This window comes from Balaenoptera physalus (genome assembly GCF_965194825.1).
Source record: "Balaenoptera physalus genome assembly, chromosome: 6".
NCBI classification, from domain to species: Eukaryota; Metazoa; Chordata; class Mammalia; order Artiodactyla; family Balaenopteridae; genus Balaenoptera; species Balaenoptera physalus.
The window spans coordinates 14,797,723-14,816,284 of record NC_138885.1 but is presented as its reverse complement, the minus strand read 5'-3'; the positions used below and the strand labels follow the sequence as shown (position 1 = coordinate 14,816,284).

The window sequence follows — 18,562 nt, the reverse complement described above, 5'->3', positions numbered from 1 at the left end:
TTAAAACAGGTAAGGACCAAATTACTGGTATGGAAAGATTGTATTTTTTATTCCACTGACCACACCCCAGGATACAACTATCTTTAGCCGCCCCCTGTATTTTCAGCAATCTCTAAATTCACTAAAACCACATGCATTTACATTAGAAAGGGGGAAAAATTCCTGAAAATAAAGCTGATGAGACAGATCTTGGCAAGCAACAGAATGAAGTCTCCTTTCTGGAAATTTTCTTAAGAAAAGGGCACGTTTCCTTCTGGAATGATGGAGAATAATCCTGCTCAAATGCAGGGAGAAAAGACAGGGGCAAACAAAATTCATCTACGTGTGGGTGTGACAGGTGCCAGACACAGACTAGATGCTCTCCTCTCTCATCTGACCCAACAGGGATGAGGTCCCTCCCCACCTGCACAGCCGGCGAGTGGCAGGATCTGAACGCAAGCCTGCCGCACTCAAATTCACTCTCCTCCCATGTGGCTTCTCAAGGTCCCTCCCCAGTCTAAGACTGGGAAGAGGAAAAATGCTAGACCTGAACCCATAGCAAACACTGTTTCCAGGTGGGCTGATGATGCCATTTTACTTGTGAGTTTAATGTGGTTACCGAGTGTTAGGAAATTGAAGTGACGTTTCTTAGAATGTTCAGTTAGAGCCTCAAGATGGGCCACAGAACGATGCAATCGTGATGCACGCTTTACTGTCACATCCACTGCCAACTTGCTATCTCCCATTTCAGACCAGTGGAAAAACAAAGCAATGCTCTGGTTTGCAACGGCTCATCTGGGGGTGAACACAAATCTCGCCCAGCCTTACATGCCAGCCCAGCCCTCCTCTTACCTCCTTGAACTCTTTCACAGTCTTAAAGTACAGCCTCTGTTTTTCTAACAGTTCCAAGTACTGGTCGTTCAACTGGTCTCTTCTCATTTTGTTCTCTTGCTTCTTCTTCTCCATCTGTTGAAACAGTTTGGGAAACGGTGATGAAAGGCATGTTCTGACCAAGGGCGGCTGGCAACGTCCAACTATTACTAACACTTTCATGAATTTCCTTCCAGTAGTTTCCTTCTATGCATCATTTTTGAGGTTGGTTTATTTATTTGCATAATATTGCACAGAGACTCTATAATTTTTCAGCAATTCTCCTCTCACTGGGCATTTACTGTTTCATTTACAGTAAGTCCCCTATATACGAACCTTCAAGTTGTGAACTTTCAAAGATGAGAACGTGCATTTGCGCGTCCAATCACGTAAGTTAGTTCACGTGTCTGGCGTACGCTGTCATGTGTGTGCATCCTCTACAAGTGGTTGTGCTTTTGTGTACTTTACTGTACAGTACTGGATAGAGTACAGTATCTTTATTTCAAGTCCATGATGTCCGGAAGCAAGCGTAAAAGCAGCGGTGATGTAGCTGGTACTGTGCTGTACTTTTCAAGGTACTGTACTGTAAGATTAAAAATGTTTTCTTTATTTTTTTGTGTTTGTTTTTATGTATTTTTTGTGTGAAAAGTATTATAACCTATTACAGTACAGTACTGTATAACTGATTGTGTTAGCTGGGTACCTAGGCCAACTTTGTTGGACTTAAGAACAAATTGGACTTACGAACGTGCTCTCGGAACGGAGTTCGTTTGTAGGGGACTTACTGTAATGAGTCTTTGTGTGTGTGAATGTAAACAATTTCACAAGAAACAGGCAGGCAGTTCCCTCTTTATTCAGCAACTCTTCCACGGACACCTAGTCTGTTACTCGCACTCACTGCTCGTCTGTTCCGTGTACACCCTGCACCTGACAGTTCCGGGGAAACCTGAGCTCTGGGGTACACACACCCCCCAGCCACCTCGATCTGAGCAGGACCCATCATGACACCCAGATACGGAGGGCTATGATTTTGTTTCTTGTAAATAAACACAACAAAAGACATCCATCCAAATGAGCACTGTTCTGCAGAGCAGACTTACTCCATTCGAGTGACAGTCAATATTCAGACCCTACCTGGAACCCTCGTTGAGAACTGCTTTTGGAGTCAACAGAATGAATTCACTTAAAACAGGCAGTCCTTGGGTGCCTGCTACAGGCCAGGTGCTGCTGTCAGGCACCAGCAGCACAGACCCGAGAGGAGAGAGCCCTCCCTGCCCCGGGACCCGACCATCCTTCTGGTGCCCGGCCACCTCGTGGGGGCACGGGCACGGGCTGCCTCCTTCGCTGGCCAGCACTGAGGTGCCTTCGCCATGAAGCCTGGGGGAGGATGGAGAGAAGGAAGGGGTCGGGCCCATTTCTTTCCCCAGGAATGCATCAGAGAGTAAACAAAGGGGAAGCCAAAGGGGAAAAACCCCAGTAACTTCCAGTTGTTCTTTACTATGAACAAGAGCATCTCTCTGAGGACAAGCATGGCGGCTGGAAAGGTCCCCGCACTGAGGCTGGGTGGTTACAGGCCTGCGGTTGGCCAGGCTCTCTGCCCCCACTTCCCTCTCACCCCAGATCATCAAGAAGGGACTCCACTCCCTCTTGCAAGAGAGCCTGTCCGCCCTGGGTAAGGGTCCACGCACGGGGACAGGTGCTGCCTCAACTTTGCCCTCATTTTTGATGTTGAATAGTCTTGTCACCAGTGACACATTTTTTTCTTTTTTCTTGTTTTTTTTTGCTCTTTTGACATGATTTTATTGATGTCCTTAATAGCAAGATGAATATTTTGCTACAGGGAAAGGGATATGGCGAGCTTTTGCCCGCAGTTCATCTCTGGTGAGATGGGATTCCAGGCAGCTTGAATGAGTGCATTTTTAGGACAGGTCCTACAGGCAATCCTTCCTTTCATGTGTTTACACTCTGGTTGCCCTCACTGGACCACTTTGCCCCAGGATTGTGAGAGGAGATGCCCTAAGTCCCCAGAAGGTTTCACTGCCGTGCCCGAGGACCAGGTGTGTGATATGTTTTAAAAACACGACCAAAAGCAAGAGACATTGGAAGCACTAGTAAGGATTTGTCTGGCTATGGTAGTGGGAGGCTGCGGCTGCGTGTCCGGCTTCCAGACCGTCAGCAAGTCTTCTTTCCTACTGACAGAGTGGCCCCTGCAGAGCCACAGAGCGTGGAAGTCCCCACGCTGCGCCCCGTCCGGATGGTTCTCTGCAAAGCTATCTCTGGAGCACCCACACCCCTCTTCAGTTCCTCTCTTTTCTCTTCTGACTTCTGAGACTCAATATCCTCTCACTTTAGCAGAGTTCAGCAATTACTTGCACTTCTTACAGGGGGTTCCTGGAAACTAAAATGCTCCTAAGATGCTAAGGAATGAATCCCTAATGGTAGAATGTCAGGTACCAAAGAGCCAGTGAGGATGTGATTCTGGGCAAGAGAGAAGGCCTGCTGGTCAAAGTCAGTTTCCTCATCTGTGCAATGGGGGGAACCCCACTCACTTAAGGGGGCTTTTAGGAGGATTAGCACAGTGCTTGGCACATGGTAGGTGTTCAGTCCACAGAGCTGTTGCTAAGAACAGCCCGTGAACGACCAGTGCAGGTAGCCCATGGAGCTGGCCTGCCCACTGCAGGGTCAGAGGCCTGGTGGGACCCCTTGCAGAGACACTGAAGATGTCTTCAGAATTGAAAGCACATTCCCAGGACAAACAGAAGAGGCCTGCTTTCCCCAGGGTCTTCTCCACCACCAGTGTGAAACCCTGGCTGCATTACAGAAAGGAAACCATCTGACCTTCATTCGATTTTGCTTAATTCCTTCTACGATCTGCTCCATCTGACGTAAAAACTGGTCCCGGGAAGCGGGGGAGGCCATGGCTCTGAAAGAAAGACCAGCAGAGGTATGACCAGCAAACAGGACTCTCAGAAAAGAGGAGGCGCCGAGGAGTCAGCCCTGTACCCAGATAACGCCCCAAGACGCAAGCAGGCATTTGCAAGGCAGGATGGACCCGTGGGGCCCCCGAGATTCCAGGCAGCCAAAGATTCTAAACTCCGAGGAAAGCATGAAAACTAGCCTGGTCTTGTAACTGAATAGTAATCTTCTTTTCCCACTCTCCCTATAGTTTTCTTACTAATACATATTTTCTTAAATAAAATAAAACGTGACTAAAATTAACAATTTTTTTTTTTTAATTTTGAATGATGGCAGGCTCTGCTTAAGAAATGAATTTCGCTTAGTTTTTAAAAATCTGCAGATTTAGAGGCACTGCTCAAGATTGAGAGACATTTTCTGAGATTTTCTTAAAACCAGGCTGGGAAACCTGGTCCTGTTTCCAGGAATAGCAGCTAAAGAAGTGACGTCCTAAAACATGCCCCTTCACCTCCAGTTCTGCAGAGGAAATGACACCAGAAGGATCAGAGCACACGGATACAAGAATGAGAATTCTTCCAAAGGACAGGCTGACAGAAAGCAGAATTCGCCACAAAAACACTCAAACCTCAGCTTCTCTCAGTGATCAGGGGATAAAGACGCAGGCACCATTTTTAGAAATGTCACAAGGTTGTTAAGTCACTAACTGAATCTGAATATTAAATGGGGCTGTGAGGATTTTTGTTTGTTTTTAGTTAGAAATGAAACTTAAAAGTCTAGAGCTTGTTATCCATTAAGATGTTAGTTGCTGGTCACCTGCCAGGGGACAGCAGAGACCTGTGCTGGAAGGAGAGGAAGCCTGATGGACGGAGAGCCAGCCTGGGGCTGCCCGGATGGCGGGCAGGCCAATGGCCATGCTTGAGGGCTGGTATGATTTGGGTACAGATGGGCCTTGCCATCCAACTTTTGGAGAACATATTTATACCTGAACAAAGTAGTTTAGAGTATGCACATGACTTAAAAGACAAAATCTACCACAAGATTTGAAAAGTATTTTAAAAAATCATATAGATTATTTCATTATTTAAATTTTATTTTATCTTATTTTATTTTTTGGCTGCGCCACGCGGCTTGTGGGATCTTAGTTCCCCGACCAGGGACTGAAGCTGGGCCCTCGGCAGTGAAAGCACAGAGTCCTAACCACTGGACCGCCAGGGAATTCCCTCGTTATCTAAATTTTAAAGCATCTCTATGTGCTCAAAAACAAATGTTATTAATCTAATCCTAGCAGGACAAAAGTAATCTATGAAGAAATCACAGTAGTTGGGCATAGTCAAATTACTTGAAAGTTCACCTTTTCCCTAAGCTACTCCTTGGTGTTTTTAAAATTCACTGTATCATTAAGTTTTTGCAAGAACTCAAGCTCTGCGTAAACCAAGGCACATCCGCATGCAGCAGCAGGGGTGAAAGTGTAAGAATCCCACCCTGAGCACTGAGCCTTGCTCGATCAGGCAGAGGTGAGGCAACAAAAGCGCAGGGCACACGAGCTACTGACGGGAGGAGGACCGAGAGCACTTACTGTGAGAAGTTCTCATGAACTGAGTTCAGCAGGCTAATCTGGGGAGGAAAGAAGAACAAAAACAACAAGCAAAGGCTGAAAGATGCCTGGGCTAAACCCCAGCCACTGTAAGCTTGTCACGTGTCTCTGAAGGCTGCTTCTGAGATGAACACACCTTGTTCGCACAGATGAAAGTAACATGAAAAAAAAGAGCAACGTGTTCTCACCTCCAGAGTTTCCCCGGAGCATCTAGCTTCCCACAGCCATGACCACAGGAATGATGGAACCCAAATCCCAGCTGGGAAGCCTAAGCCAACACTAGGGCCCTTAGGGCTGCACCACAGCCCTTTCGATCTCACCAAACACTGCCCTTTATTTTCAGGGCCATCAGCTTAGCAGAGGGTCAGTGGGCGCGGAGGGTGACAAAACTGCCCGTTCTACGCCTTCCCACAAAGTCTCTGCCAATGCGGCCAGCTGCCGGGCGGCCCTGGGAGCCTCCACGGGGTGGGGGTGCGCCATTCAAGGCCCCTCTCCCCTAGAAATGCCATAGCCCGCACCTAGGACCCTCTATCTGTCCTGATGATCATCCAGGGCAGGTCTCTGAGTCTGGAGTCTAGAAACCTAGGTCCTCTTTCTGGCTCTGTCACTGACTCGGCTTGTGAGCTCAGGACTGGGCATTTACTATACTTGGACTCAGGTTCACACTCTGTAAAACGGAGATGATATTCTTGGCCTTGTGACTCCACAGGCATGTTGAAAGCTAAAATATCACAGGTATAAATAGACTTGAGATAAAATGTACAGTTTATCCAAATGCAAACTTCTAACCGCATTAGTATGGCTCGGAATTAAATAGCCCCACCCCCTGCATACTCCTCGTTTTTACAAGAATGCAACAACTTTAAACACTGCTGATGAAGGAAGGTCAGTGGGGTTCGAGCCTTCCTCAGAAGGGGCTGCCCGTCTTCCCTCACCAGGCGGGAAGACCCCAAGGCCAGGGCGTGCAGCAGAGCTACCCCCAGGGCTGATGTAAATCCCCCAAACACACTCGGATCATCTACTCCAACGTTTATCAGATGGCTGTTCTGTGCCCATCACTGTGTACGGCCCTGGATACAGAGAAAACAGAACCCAACCCCTCCTCAAGGAGTGCCTCTCGGAGGAGAGACATTGATCTGGTTTGACTGACAAGAGGCAGTCAAGGACAGTACTCACTGATGCCTCCATTTGGGTCCAGGTAAAAGACACATCTGTAATATTGTTCTTAGTAAAGTGGTAATTAGTGCGGGTTGCAGGATGATGATAAAATAAAAATAGGTTCTGTCACCCTCAAGGGGAGGGGGAGGCAGAAGCTAACACGTATCACCACGAGCGAGGGACTTCACAGGCATTGCCTCGTTCTGTCTCCATCACTGCAGGAGTTCTCCCCGTTTTACAGGTGAGGAAGATAAGGCCGCACTGACACCCAAACCCGTGTGAGTCCAGAGTGCCTGCTGGAGCCACCACACTGCGCTGCCGCTGGGAAGACAGCGCTGCGCTTTCCTAGACACAGCTGCACACCTGCCCCGATCGTCTGCCTTCCATCGAGGGCCCTGACCACCAGCGGATCGGGCCTGAGCCAGAGTCACACAGAGGGGCAGCCCCGGTCACCCCTCCCACTCCTGCTTTCGTTCTCACAATTCTTTTAGTTCACGCCTCCGTCTGCCGCTGAGAATTCAACCGCCACCTCCCCCTGTCAACTCTGACAGCCCACCCTCCCCATTTCCTTTAGCTGGTTCTTTCCTTCCCCCGAAACTCAAACTACAGTTTCACCAACTCCAGGCCCTCCTCCGTTTGCACCTCTCGAGCTTCCAGGATGTTTCTTTTTATGACGTCGTCTCTCACGAGGCACCACACAGCTGCTGCCCACCCTGCGCAGTGGGAGCCCCGACGAACCCGCACTTTCTGACTCTGGACCCGGCACTGGGCACACGACAGGTGTTCCTCCCACTTCAGCCGAAGGCGTCGCGACACCAGGTCCGTGTGAACTTCCCGCGCTGACAGCACGGGTAGCTGCTCACCTGATTATGCTTCTTCTTTCTATAAAGGCTCTTACCTCTTTTTCCAAATAAACCTTTTTGTCATCCAGGGTATTATACAGAGTGAAGAACTGCTTGGTTTCTTTGTGCACTGCTGAAACTGCAAATGCAAAGAAATCAGCACATGAGTGAGAAAATGTATCAGAACAATCCTGCGTACCCTCTCCCCGCGGAGGCGCCGCAGGACTCGGACCTGCCGGCGCTGGCTCTCACTCGCCGTCTGTGCGGAGGCCCCACGGGGCACACAGGCCGGCGCAGGGCTGCCGCAGGCTGACGGCACGCGCGTGGCAGCCAGGACGCGGAGCCAGCGGAAGCTCCCTGTCGGCGTGCGGGGCGCGGGTCTGTCCGAAGCCCTCCCGGTGAGGGGTCCCGGGAGGAAGGCGGAGGGACGAAGCAGCGCCATGCCAGCTCTTCCTGCCTGCGGGCTCCCTCCCTTCCCACGCCCCCCAGCAGCAGCAGCCACAGCCGGCTCACTTTCGTGCAGCCCGTGCTTAGGGAGAAAGAGTTAACTTAAGGCAGGAACTACTTTCTGCTGAGAAACTGCCATCGTTGACACCTGCCCCTGATCACCTGAGTCAAATGGGAGGACCGCATGAAACATCAGGGTGGTGGGGTTAAGACGCGAAAGGAAGCGTGCGTCTGGACGCATGTTCTGAGCAGGGACAGTGCTCCGGCTTGAAGCACGAAGGATGGCTGAGACGCCAACATCTCAAGGGAAGATCTGGGGTATATTCTGAAAGAAGACTTGGCGTTTTCCAAGCGGGAACTGCAGGGCACTGGCCTCCTGGGCCTGGGACCAGCTCACAGGGGTGGGGGACACAGGGACTGCAGGGGGGCCAGCTGGCCCAGACGAGGCAGGACTTAGGATTCTGAAGACTGTCCACCCAGTTATGGGGAGCTATTAAATATCAAGGCTTTTAAAGCAAGAGTGTAAAATGATCAAATTGTGTGCAAGAAAGACCCCTCAGGCAAGAGTGCACACAAGGGGTTAGACTCTGGGCAGTGATGAGAAGGTGGCTACAGCAGAGAAGACAGGGGGGTCTAAGTGGGCTTGACAGCGATCCCAGTGACCGAGGGGAAAGACGGGGAGGGAGGCAAGTTCAGTCTTGTATGTGTTGAGTTTGGGGTACCCGGAAGACAAGCAAGAGTGGGAGCCCAAGGAAAGGGTGATGGCCCAGGATCTGTTTACAGAGGATGTGAGCTGGGCCTTGAAGGATTTTGTCTAACAGAGGGAAGAAGGGGTCCCAGGCGCAGGTTAACAGGAGTCAAGGCCTAGGATGTCAAAGTGCATGGTGTGTTCAGAGGCAGCGTGTGGACTGAGGAGGCCAGAGTGGGGACTGAGGGCAGGAAATCGGGACCTCCAGGCAGGCCACTTAGACTGGGGAGGACAGGAGAGAGGCTTTCTTCAGCGGGTCTAGGAAGCGCCTGCGGATTTGCCACTGGAGAGAAGTGATGTGACTGGACGGGTGGATGATGGGCTCAGAAGGGGCTGCAGACCAGCTAATGCTCACTGGGCTGAGCTAGGATGCCAGGGAGGACAGATATGGCAGCAGCACTGGGAAGAGAAAGGCAATGACAGCTTTGAGTGTCACTCTGAGCCTGACAAGACGCGCTCACTGATTTAGGCCGAGGGAGACCCAGTCCTGCATCCCTGGGTGAACGTGATGCTGTTAAAGACAAGGACCACACGAGCAAGAAGGTTTGCAGAGGAGAAGAACAATGAGCGAAGGCTGATCTAGAGATGCCGGGGTCACGAGGTTCCGTGTGACGTTGGAAAGTGGAGCCCGATGACTGACAGGGATGAGGGTGGGCTAGAAGCATTGCTCTCAGAGCTCAATCAGCGTAAGTATCTGTCCAGGGAGAGGGCAGGCAGAGCTCCATGGTGTTTCTCCTGGGCTTCTGGGCTACATGAAATGAGTGGGCCTGACGATGAGCTGGGGGCCCTCCCAGGGGTGGCTTTCATGGACGGCGCCACCACGCTGAAGTGGGACAGAGCCCCTCGCCTCCTGCCCCTCCCAGGGTCAGCCTCGGGAGCTTGCGTGTGGTCGATGCACCTACTCTGGCGGTAGAGTTCGATAAATCTCTTCTGATACTGTATTAGCTCGGCTCTGCTGGGCACTTCGTCAATCCTGCGATGCAAAATTGCTATTTCTCGGTTTCTTCGAGCCTATATGCAAAAGGGAGGGGGAGACAACACTGTTTGGTGAAAGGCCTTACGTGCCCTCTGGGGAGCCAAAACACTGCCGCCACCCACCGTGTGCCCACACACCCGCCCTGGAATGCAGGCACCCGATGCGGCTGCGGCCTGAGGCCTGAGGCGCGCGTCTCAGACCCTGACTCCCCCGGCAACACAGGGAGAAGGCGTCAAAATAATGGATCGGAGGGAGGATTCTGAACGGGAGGGCATGTGTGGATGGTGCCGCCAGCCAGCCCACCAGGCCCCCAAGGACTCCAGAGCAGCTGATTCCCGGCGCCAGGCAGGGACCAGGCAACAGAAGTGCTTCCCAGGTGACAAGGGAGCTGCCCTGCTGCCTCCGTGCAAATCCCAAATCCCTTAGCGTGTTTGAAAAGCTCCTACAGTTTCCTCCCAAAGCAGCTTTCTGGCACTTTCCCCCTCCTGTGAAACGAACTGGGCTCTTCTAGCTGAACTGCCCCAGGTGCATCCGGGGAGGCAGGGCTGTGCGTGGCACAGGGGCGACCTTGGGCTCCGAGGCGGGCGGCTTCCCCGAGGGGCAGCGCTGAAGAGGGCCACCCAGCTCCCACTACAGGTTCACGGCCTCCCCGTCCTCCCCGTCTCCTGGCCCACTTTATCACAGCGGCAGACGGGGACCTCTAATTCATGAGGGTGCAAAAACCCCTGCAGGCGCAAAACCCACTATCAACTCTCGTGATCAAACCAAAATAGTGCCTGCTGCTCCGGCTAGAGTGGAGCGAAAGACGCACCTCTCCCTGTGGCCAAGGCTGCACCTCCCACGCGTGCTCAGGCTCTGCCTCCTATACTTTCTCAGGAATCCAAAGATAAAATCACGCATTCTTTTCACTGTATCTTTAACCTCTCCTTTTCTACTGGCTTCTTCTCATCGGCATTTAAATATGTTCAAGCCCCTCACCCTTAGAAAGGCCCTTCCTTAAACCCTGATCACCTTTCAGCTTCCATCTGTCTCCTCCCTTTAACAGCACAACTTCCCGAGAACAACGTGCCCCACTGGCTCTGACCCCTCCACTCCCCTCGGTCTCCCTTCAACCCACTGCCGCTGGCTGCTCCCGACACCCACTGGCACCGCTCTCGCCAAGGTCACCGCAGACCTTCTCTCTGCACCTATGGCAATTCTCAGCTTCCAGCTTTCCTGACTTCTGGCAACACCGACCCTTCTCTCCACTGGGCTCTCCGCTCAGCTGCCACGAGACCTCGGGCTCCTGTTTTTCCTGGGCCTCCGGCTGCCCAGTTGGTCTCAACCCTCATTGGTGGAGTCCTTCTTTCCCTCTTCTCGGCCTGTATTTTCACATCCTAGGTTATCACCTATACAGCGCTGACCCCCAGATCTCCAGCCCAGACTATTCCTACTTGGGTGAGTACCCCAACCTTTAAAGGCCCTAAACAGATCTCATGAACACTTCTATGCACACTCCCATCCCCTTCAGCCCTATCCTTTCTCCTTTAGGCTTTTGCTCAATGAATAACACAAGGATCCACGCTGGTGCCCAAGTCAGAAATTCCCCCACCATCCTCGACTCCACTTTTTCTCTAACCCATCCCAAGTTCCATGGGTACAGCTGCTCAGCCTCTCACCTGCCAGTTTATTTCTGTCCATTTTCACTGACCCAGCCCTGGCTCAGGCTTCAGCAGGCTTAGGGTTCTACTGCACCTTCCCTCTAGCCAGTACGTATGACTGACCCCCAGGTCTCCAGCCTGCAGTATGCAATTCGCATGTAAGCCCCCTTGTACTTTGATGTATACGGACATATCTTGGTTCTCAAACAGCCAGCCAGCTCCCAAAAGATAGAGCAACCCATTTACTATTCCTGGGATCTAATGCAACACTGAACACATAGTAAGCACACAGTCAAAAAGTTTCCAAGGATGCAGCTGTACTGTCCTGATTTTATTTAATTCTGTGTCTCTTTAAGATTGGTACAGTGTCTTTGTATCAGGACAAATTTGACTCCCTGGAATTTAGCCAAACAACTCAGCAAAATAAGCATGGGCCAGAGAAAGGTGAAAGAGGGTCCCATTGGCCCCTGCAGCCCCTTGGCCACTCCCCCCAGAACCTGGCCTTCCTTTCCCAGAGAACAGAGAGAAGGCCCTGGCCAAAGTGCAACACAAGTTAACTCCTGGCTTTTGAATGTGCATGAGCCAGACCCTGGCAATGTAAAAGATTCTATAATGTAATTTTGATCTATGTGAATTTAGAGCCAACTTTAAAACTCCCCATATTTGATGGCCTTCTCACAAACCCCTAAGGTTATCTATCAATTAAGACAGCTAAAGTGGGCACTTAATTTTAGGGGAAAGGTACTAGACAAGAACACAATATTTTTAAGTCTACCTTATCCTCCCCCTGACTTTTTTTTAAACAGCTATGAGATATAATTCACAGGCCATACATTGCACCCAAAGTATACAATTCAATGGTTTTTAGTATACTCACAGAGTCGTACGACCAGCACCACTACCTAAAATTGCAGAACTTTTTCATCAACCCAAAAGAAACCTGTACCAATCAGCAGTCACTCCCATGTCTCCCGACCCCTTACCCCCACCATTAGGCAGCATTAATTCACTTTGTCTCTACAGATTTGCCTCTTCTGGACATTTAACAATTTTTTGTAGTTTGCAGAGTACAAGTTTTACAATTCTTTTTTTAAATATATTCCTAAGTGCTCTGTTCTACTGTAAATAAAATTTTCTTAATTAAAAAAAAAAAGTACTGGACGAGAACATTAGACCTCTAATCTTGGCTCTGGCACCTTCCAGCTGCTTGTACTTCACGGATGTGAGTCAATTTCTTCATATAGAAAATGAGGCTAATAGCTAACTTTCCACCCATCTCAAATCAAATGAGATGATGGTGAAATAACATACCAATGTGAGCTGTTACAACCAACATAATCCACTGAGCTGCACTCCAGATAGAAGAGCAAACAGCAGCTTTCCCGAGTCTCTCCACTCTTAGATGCTGAGACTTTCTACTTCTGCTATAGGCACACGAGCCTAGTTAGAGGCATTTATTGGCTCTTGTTTTCACTCACCTGTAGTAAACGGATCTTGTAAAGCTTCTCTTTCTCCATATTATACCGACTGTCTAGGTCTTCCTGAAATTGGAAAAAAACACAATTATCTGGGAATAGGAAATTTTCATTTTTTGATGAAATCTTTTGAAGTTGAACAGTTTTTATATATCTCCCTCATCCTGAGGCTCCAAATTTCTTTTTTCAAATGGCCGAGTTCAGGGTCAGGTCCTAAGTCCTGTGAGACCCTTGACACTCTTTCACATCACTTTATAACAACTCTTCCTTCTTCCGGGACCCAGGCTGCATCCAGGGTTCTTAAGTGAAGTATTCCCCAAGTCCACGTGCCCTTTCCTCCCGCACCAAAAAAAATCCATGAGGAGGAGGAGACAACCGTTATTTAAAAGCCTGTTGTTCTATGTCTCTGTGTTTGGAGATGATGATGGCTTGCTTCCTATGTTTCTGTTTAGACCTGCACCCTCCAATATGATAGCCACCAGCCACAAGTGGCTATTTAAATTTACATTAACTAAAACTTAAAAATATTCCGTTTCTCAACTTCCCTAGCCACATTTCAAGTGCTCAGTAGCCACATGTAGCTAGTGGCTACCATATTGGACAGCATAGATAGAGAACATTTCCACCACTGCAGAAAGGCCCTTTGGACAGAGCTGAATTAAAAGAGAGAAACTAGCCCCTCACTGAACCCAATGGGGTAAAAGACATGGCTGGATGGTTTGCTGAACTGGGGAAAGCTACAATAGTGTCAGAGGTGCCCCTTCCCCACTGTGCGCGTGCGCGCACACACACACACACACACACACCGCAGCTCCTCCATGGGGCTCAGCTGCAGGCAAACCTCAGTAGCCTTCACCATGGGAGTCCTGAAGCTCACTCTCTAGGAGCCTCTGAGGGCACGAAGGGAAGAGAAACCCTAAAGGAGGAGAATGTGAGAGGCTTTTCTGTTTCTCTCTTCCTTCTCCTCTTCCTTTTCTATTCCTTTCTCCTAGAAGCACCTGTTTAACAGGGGTACGCAAACTATAGCCCAGCAGCTAAATCCCACAGCCCTCGGGTCAAATTCGCCTCTGTGCTTAGTTTTGTAAATAAAGTTTTACTGGAATGTAGCCATGTCCTTTCACTTATCTATAGACTACGACGACCACAGCGGAGCTGGCCCACAAAGCTGACAATATTTACTACCCAGCCCTTTACAGGCTGCTGACCCTGGAACACAGTCCCCCCCAGAGAGAGCTCTCTCCCTGTGCACTGCTCGCCCGTCGGAGCCTGGGCTGTGACGGGCACGTGTGGACCACACAGGCCTGTCCCCTTCCCGGCTCAGATGCCAGGGTGGGGACGGCATGCCTTGTGCCAGGTGCCCGCCGTCAGGGCCGTCCCCGGGAGGTCCTGCTCCACCCAAGGGGCGGATGCGGAGATGGAGCCACGCCCCGAGAGCCCGAAGACAAGGAGGTGGCCGCAGACAGGATGAAAGGGCGGACGCGTGAGAAGCTGCCACACCCGCAGAGGACAGCGGTGGTCCTGAGAATGGGCAGGTACTTACGTTGTGCGTCATCGCAGGGGTTAGGGCACCATGCTGCTCTCCCCCGGAGAGGGTCTGCAATGAGGAAAAGTAAAAAAAAAAGAAAAAAAATGTTTCTGAGGAAAGGGATGGGACAGAAAAGCTGAGGGTCCAGATGTAGGAGCGGGGGGGGGCGGTGGGCAGACCACGTCTGAACAGGGCGCAGCCTGCACACGGGCCCCAGATTTTAAATTGTTCTCAAATGCCTCTCAGCCACACACTAACAAGCTAAACTCTGTCTTTGAATGTGAGTCAATCCCTCTAACAAGGTGTGACTGCTAAGAAGAGAAATGCCGTCCTGAAAGTCTGTGATTTGTGCAAACCCAGAGGCTGCTGAGCTCATGTGAGCCTCCGAGCTCCAAGTCTTAGAAACAACTGGAAAGGCTGGATGTGGGCGGGTGGTCCCAGGACACCAGCCACTGCACGGCCTCGCTCTGCTATCCCCGTGCCAGTCCTCACGGCTGTGGCTGGAGTGGCACAAGCCAGCACGACAGGGAGGTGGCACCTCTGAGGCCCTTCTCCCCGCTGAGCAGGGCAGAGTGCCGCGCAGCCCCGGTGGAAAGCATCTGGACTCATGCTGCCTGCTTGGACAAGTCCCCTCCCCTCTCTGAGCCCCAGGTTCCCCATTCCCCCAAGAGAGAGGGTGCAGTCGATGGGGTCCAAAGCCACACCCAGCTCTCACACCTTAAGCATAGGGAGCCTCAGCAAATAAGCCTTGACTGGAGTGTGAGAAGGGACAAACCACAGCGATGCCTACGATCTCATTTGGTGAGAGAAACAGACTTATTTTTCTGCCCTTGCCCACACCAGCTCCTTGGAAGATCAAGGCCTCTGTTCCGAGAGCCAGTGGGCCGTGTTCCTGAGCCCGGGATGTTCCCGTGCTGCTAGAGCTCTGACCTCACATCCCGTGCTGCTCTCGGCTGCCTTCCTGTGCCCCCGGGCAGGAGCGCAGGGTGAAATGAGCAAACTGGCACAGAATTTACAGGCAGATGGGACGAGTGGGAACAGAGCTCAGGGGGCTCCTGCAAACACCCTGTCCCTAACAGAGGGGGCAGCCGGGCTTGTGACCCGTTAATTCTTATCTGGAGTTGCTGCTGGCCACACCCATGGACACTTTGACCCATAGAAGGAAGACAAAGGACAGGGACAAATATCTAAAAAAACTACTTGAGAAATGTGTGTTCAGAGGACCAGGCCGAGGAAAGTCTGGTCTTTTTCCGCACCAGACTCTTCGCTGGTGAGTGCTCTAGAAACCCCTTCACGGTGGAAGTCACACAGCCCCAGCAGACGGGAGCGCTCCTCCACAGCCCGTACCTTTCCATCTCTGCCTGGAGCCCTCTCAGCCTTCAGGGTTTCAATGTCCTGCTGCAGCCGCGCCATCTCCTCCTTTAAAAGTAATACGAACATTCGTAAGATCTGGACAGGCTAGTAATCGGAGCTAATTATTTACCTTGATCTAGAGTCTTTGTTTTCACATTTCGTGAGTTTACGTGGAGACAGAAAGTCCATTAGGCAGTAGCTCCCCAGACCCCCGATGTTCAGCCTGGGAAGGTTAACTCAGGAGGATACAGGCAGTTGTACCTCAGTCAGAAGGCACCTTTCTTCCTAAAGGGCAGGCGAGGCTCGCAGTAACACCTGGGACACGGAACGAACGAGTGGCTTAGAGCCCGGTCCAAGCCTCCTTCTCGGTGCCGACCCTTCTCCACCTTTCCTGGGACCTTGCGGCCCGGAGCCCTGCCTCACCAAGGCACTCCTCCCCTGCCACCTGGCCCTGCGCAAGTCAGGCCAGCTTCCGGATGGCTCTGGTGCCACGGCGGCCTCTCCCCCTGGACTCACACACGACTCAACTCCCTTTTCCTGCCTCCCACGTGGTCACCTGAGCACGTGCCCGCTACCAGACCACGAGGTCTCACGTGGCAGAACACGCAACACACAGACACGCCAGGTCTTCAGGGCGGCCCTGGTCTCCTAAGATGCTATGCCTTTCGCACTCTGTGAGACTTTTCTTTTCAGTACATTTGGAAATTAGGAAACAGCGTTTGTTAGACTGTGCTCTCAGTCCGGGGGTCTGGCACACCTAAGTCACTTGCGGTTTCCTCGGAGGGCACCTACCATAGTCCTCTACTCCTCTCACACACTGCCGCGTGCCCGCCTGGTGAGCCTGCTTTTCCGACCGCACCTGGACAGGACCCTCGGCAGCACAAGGGAGGGAAAGCAGGAGATTTTACAAGAATCTCGGTTAACGTCTGCCGACACCGAGCAACACTTACTCGACAATGTGCTTTAAACTCCTGTTCCTGACTTTTCAGATTTTCATTCATGGCTACAAGGGCTCTCAAGTTCTGCAGGATGCTGAAAAGAAAAGACCAAAAAATGACTGACTTGCAACAAACCATTATGATTTTATGAATCACGGGGACAACCAAGACCCCAGATAAAAAGGGATTTCTTTCTTAATTTCCTTGTCTCTCCCAAGAGTGTCTAACGGGCTTCCCACAAATGGTTATGACTACCCTTTAACTGACATTATTATTCATTTATAAGCCGAGTCCATCAGGCCACATCCAAACAAACACTACAGAATTCAGCATTAAAATGTCAGCTGCAGAAACAACAAGGAGTTTCAAGATTACTGTATATTTTTAATGATACTAATTACTTAACAGACTCAGAGCACAGATAGTATCGTAATTTTAATTCCCATTTTTCATTTCCCTTCTGAAAGGAAACGAGTTGCTTAAGGTCATTAAAAGCACTAATTTGAAATTTAAAATGTCAAGTATCTAATAGTACTTTGCTCCACATCATGAAAAGAGGGTTTCTAATCATAAAGCCAAGTAATCTGTAGGTACTTCTTTGCTAAAAATATCCACCAAACCCAGAACTGCTCAGTCTGTCCCTGAAGCATTTTATTATTTCATGATTTCACTCAAGTGAGTGACACGGGAGATTTCACCACCCAAACAGTTTGGTGTTAAAACGGTCAAATGTAAGTGATTATATTTAACTTAAATTGTCTAAATACAATTAATTGAAAAACAAAACAAAACACAAAAACCCAGCAGCTGTGTCTTGGTCAAAAAAGACTGTACCTTCACTCCCAAAGGACAGGGCTAAAATGTGTGCTGTTAAAACCTGGTAACAATGGTTGATTCTAAGGGAGGGGGGCAAGGGCGGGAGGAGACTTTTCGGTTCGGCGCACGTCCTTTTGAACCTTGAATGTATTACTTAGTTTTTAAAAACAGAAAAAACAAAACAAAACGCAAAACAAGCTGCTCCTGACCCCAGGGGGAACTGGGGGGAAGAGGATCGAGGCTAACTCAGCACCCCCTGGGCAACAGGCGAGCCCCAGACCAGCGGAGAAGTAACTGAGCGGCATGGGGCCAGCAGCAGTGACCCCCGGCTCGTCAGCCCTGCGCTCAAACCACCAGATACCTTCACGGAGAAAATAAGCACATGCTGAAACCTCTTACCCTGGATCAGCTTTGGCTTCTACCTTCTCAAGGGCGGCCTGTTCTTTGTCCAGTTTCTCACCATAACTCTTGAGCTGCGAGAGACAAGGAGGCACGTTGGTGGGACAGGAGATGTCCTCTCCTTCCCGGCTCACACCTGCACCCCTTTCCTGACAGCCCACTGGATTTGGCTGTATGTTGAGAAAATAGGTGGATGAGAGGAAGAGGATGGGGGTGGAGGGACAGCATGGAGAGGTCAAAACCAGACCCTTCGTGACACGTTCTGTTGGTAAATGAGACCTTAAAGGCAATACCTTTAAATCACAGCAGCAACTGGGTGGAAAGCCAAAAGTAATGCTGACAGCAGGTGCCTTTCAGTAGGAAGAGGTAAATAATAACAGTGGCTGTGAGAGACAGACCTAGGTTTCAGTTTCAGGATACCACTATCATGGCTGCTTGACAGGGGCAGGGTTAAATTTCCCATCTTGAAAAATTCCACTTTCTTTTTCTGAGTCAGACAGTTGGGAATTTTAAAAAAGAAATTTTAAAGAAACGCAGATTTTAATTTTTAAGGTGTGCAGATCTATCACACAATAGAATACTAAGCTGCTATTAAAAAAAGAAAGAATAAACAGCTCTTTTATGATGATCTCTAACATCTACTGTTGGTTGCAGAGAACAACATATAAAACAATGATTCCAATGTGCTTCCAATGTGTATAAAGGAATGTATACACTGGATGCACACAGGTATAAAAGAACCTACATGTTATTTGTATATGCATGAAAATTTTCTGAAAAGAGTCACAAGAAACTGGTTACCCTCTGGAGAGAGTAGCTGAATGCTTGGGTTACAGGGGGACACCCTTCATACTTTTTGAATTTTGAACCATGTGAATGGGTTACT

The 18,562-nt window shown here is 50.1% G+C and overlaps 1 protein-coding gene across 2 annotated transcripts in view; it reads right to left on the bottom strand.

Moving 5' to 3' along the window:
- The window catches only part of CCDC93 (CCC complex scaffolding subunit CCDC93), an 88,991-nt gene that overhangs the window by 8,747 nt on the left and 61,682 nt on the right, over positions 1 to 18,562 (bottom strand). For both annotated transcript variants that reach the window (XM_082465835.1, XM_082465836.1), the window contains exons 14-23: positions 17,677 to 17,750; positions 16,474 to 16,555; positions 15,518 to 15,589; positions 14,186 to 14,239; positions 12,649 to 12,711; positions 9,457 to 9,565; positions 7,416 to 7,498; positions 5,342 to 5,379; positions 3,688 to 3,772; positions 832 to 945 (exon numbers count right to left, since the gene is read on the bottom strand). In XM_082465835.1, the coding sequence (XP_082321961.1) occupies positions 832 to 945; positions 3,688 to 3,772; positions 5,342 to 5,379; positions 7,416 to 7,498; positions 9,457 to 9,565; positions 12,649 to 12,711; positions 14,186 to 14,239; positions 15,518 to 15,589; positions 16,474 to 16,555; positions 17,677 to 17,750 (774 nt within the window). The remainder of the gene's footprint in view (positions 1 to 831; positions 946 to 3,687; positions 3,773 to 5,341; positions 5,380 to 7,415; positions 7,499 to 9,456; positions 9,566 to 12,648; positions 12,712 to 14,185; positions 14,240 to 15,517; positions 15,590 to 16,473; positions 16,556 to 17,676; positions 17,751 to 18,562) is intronic.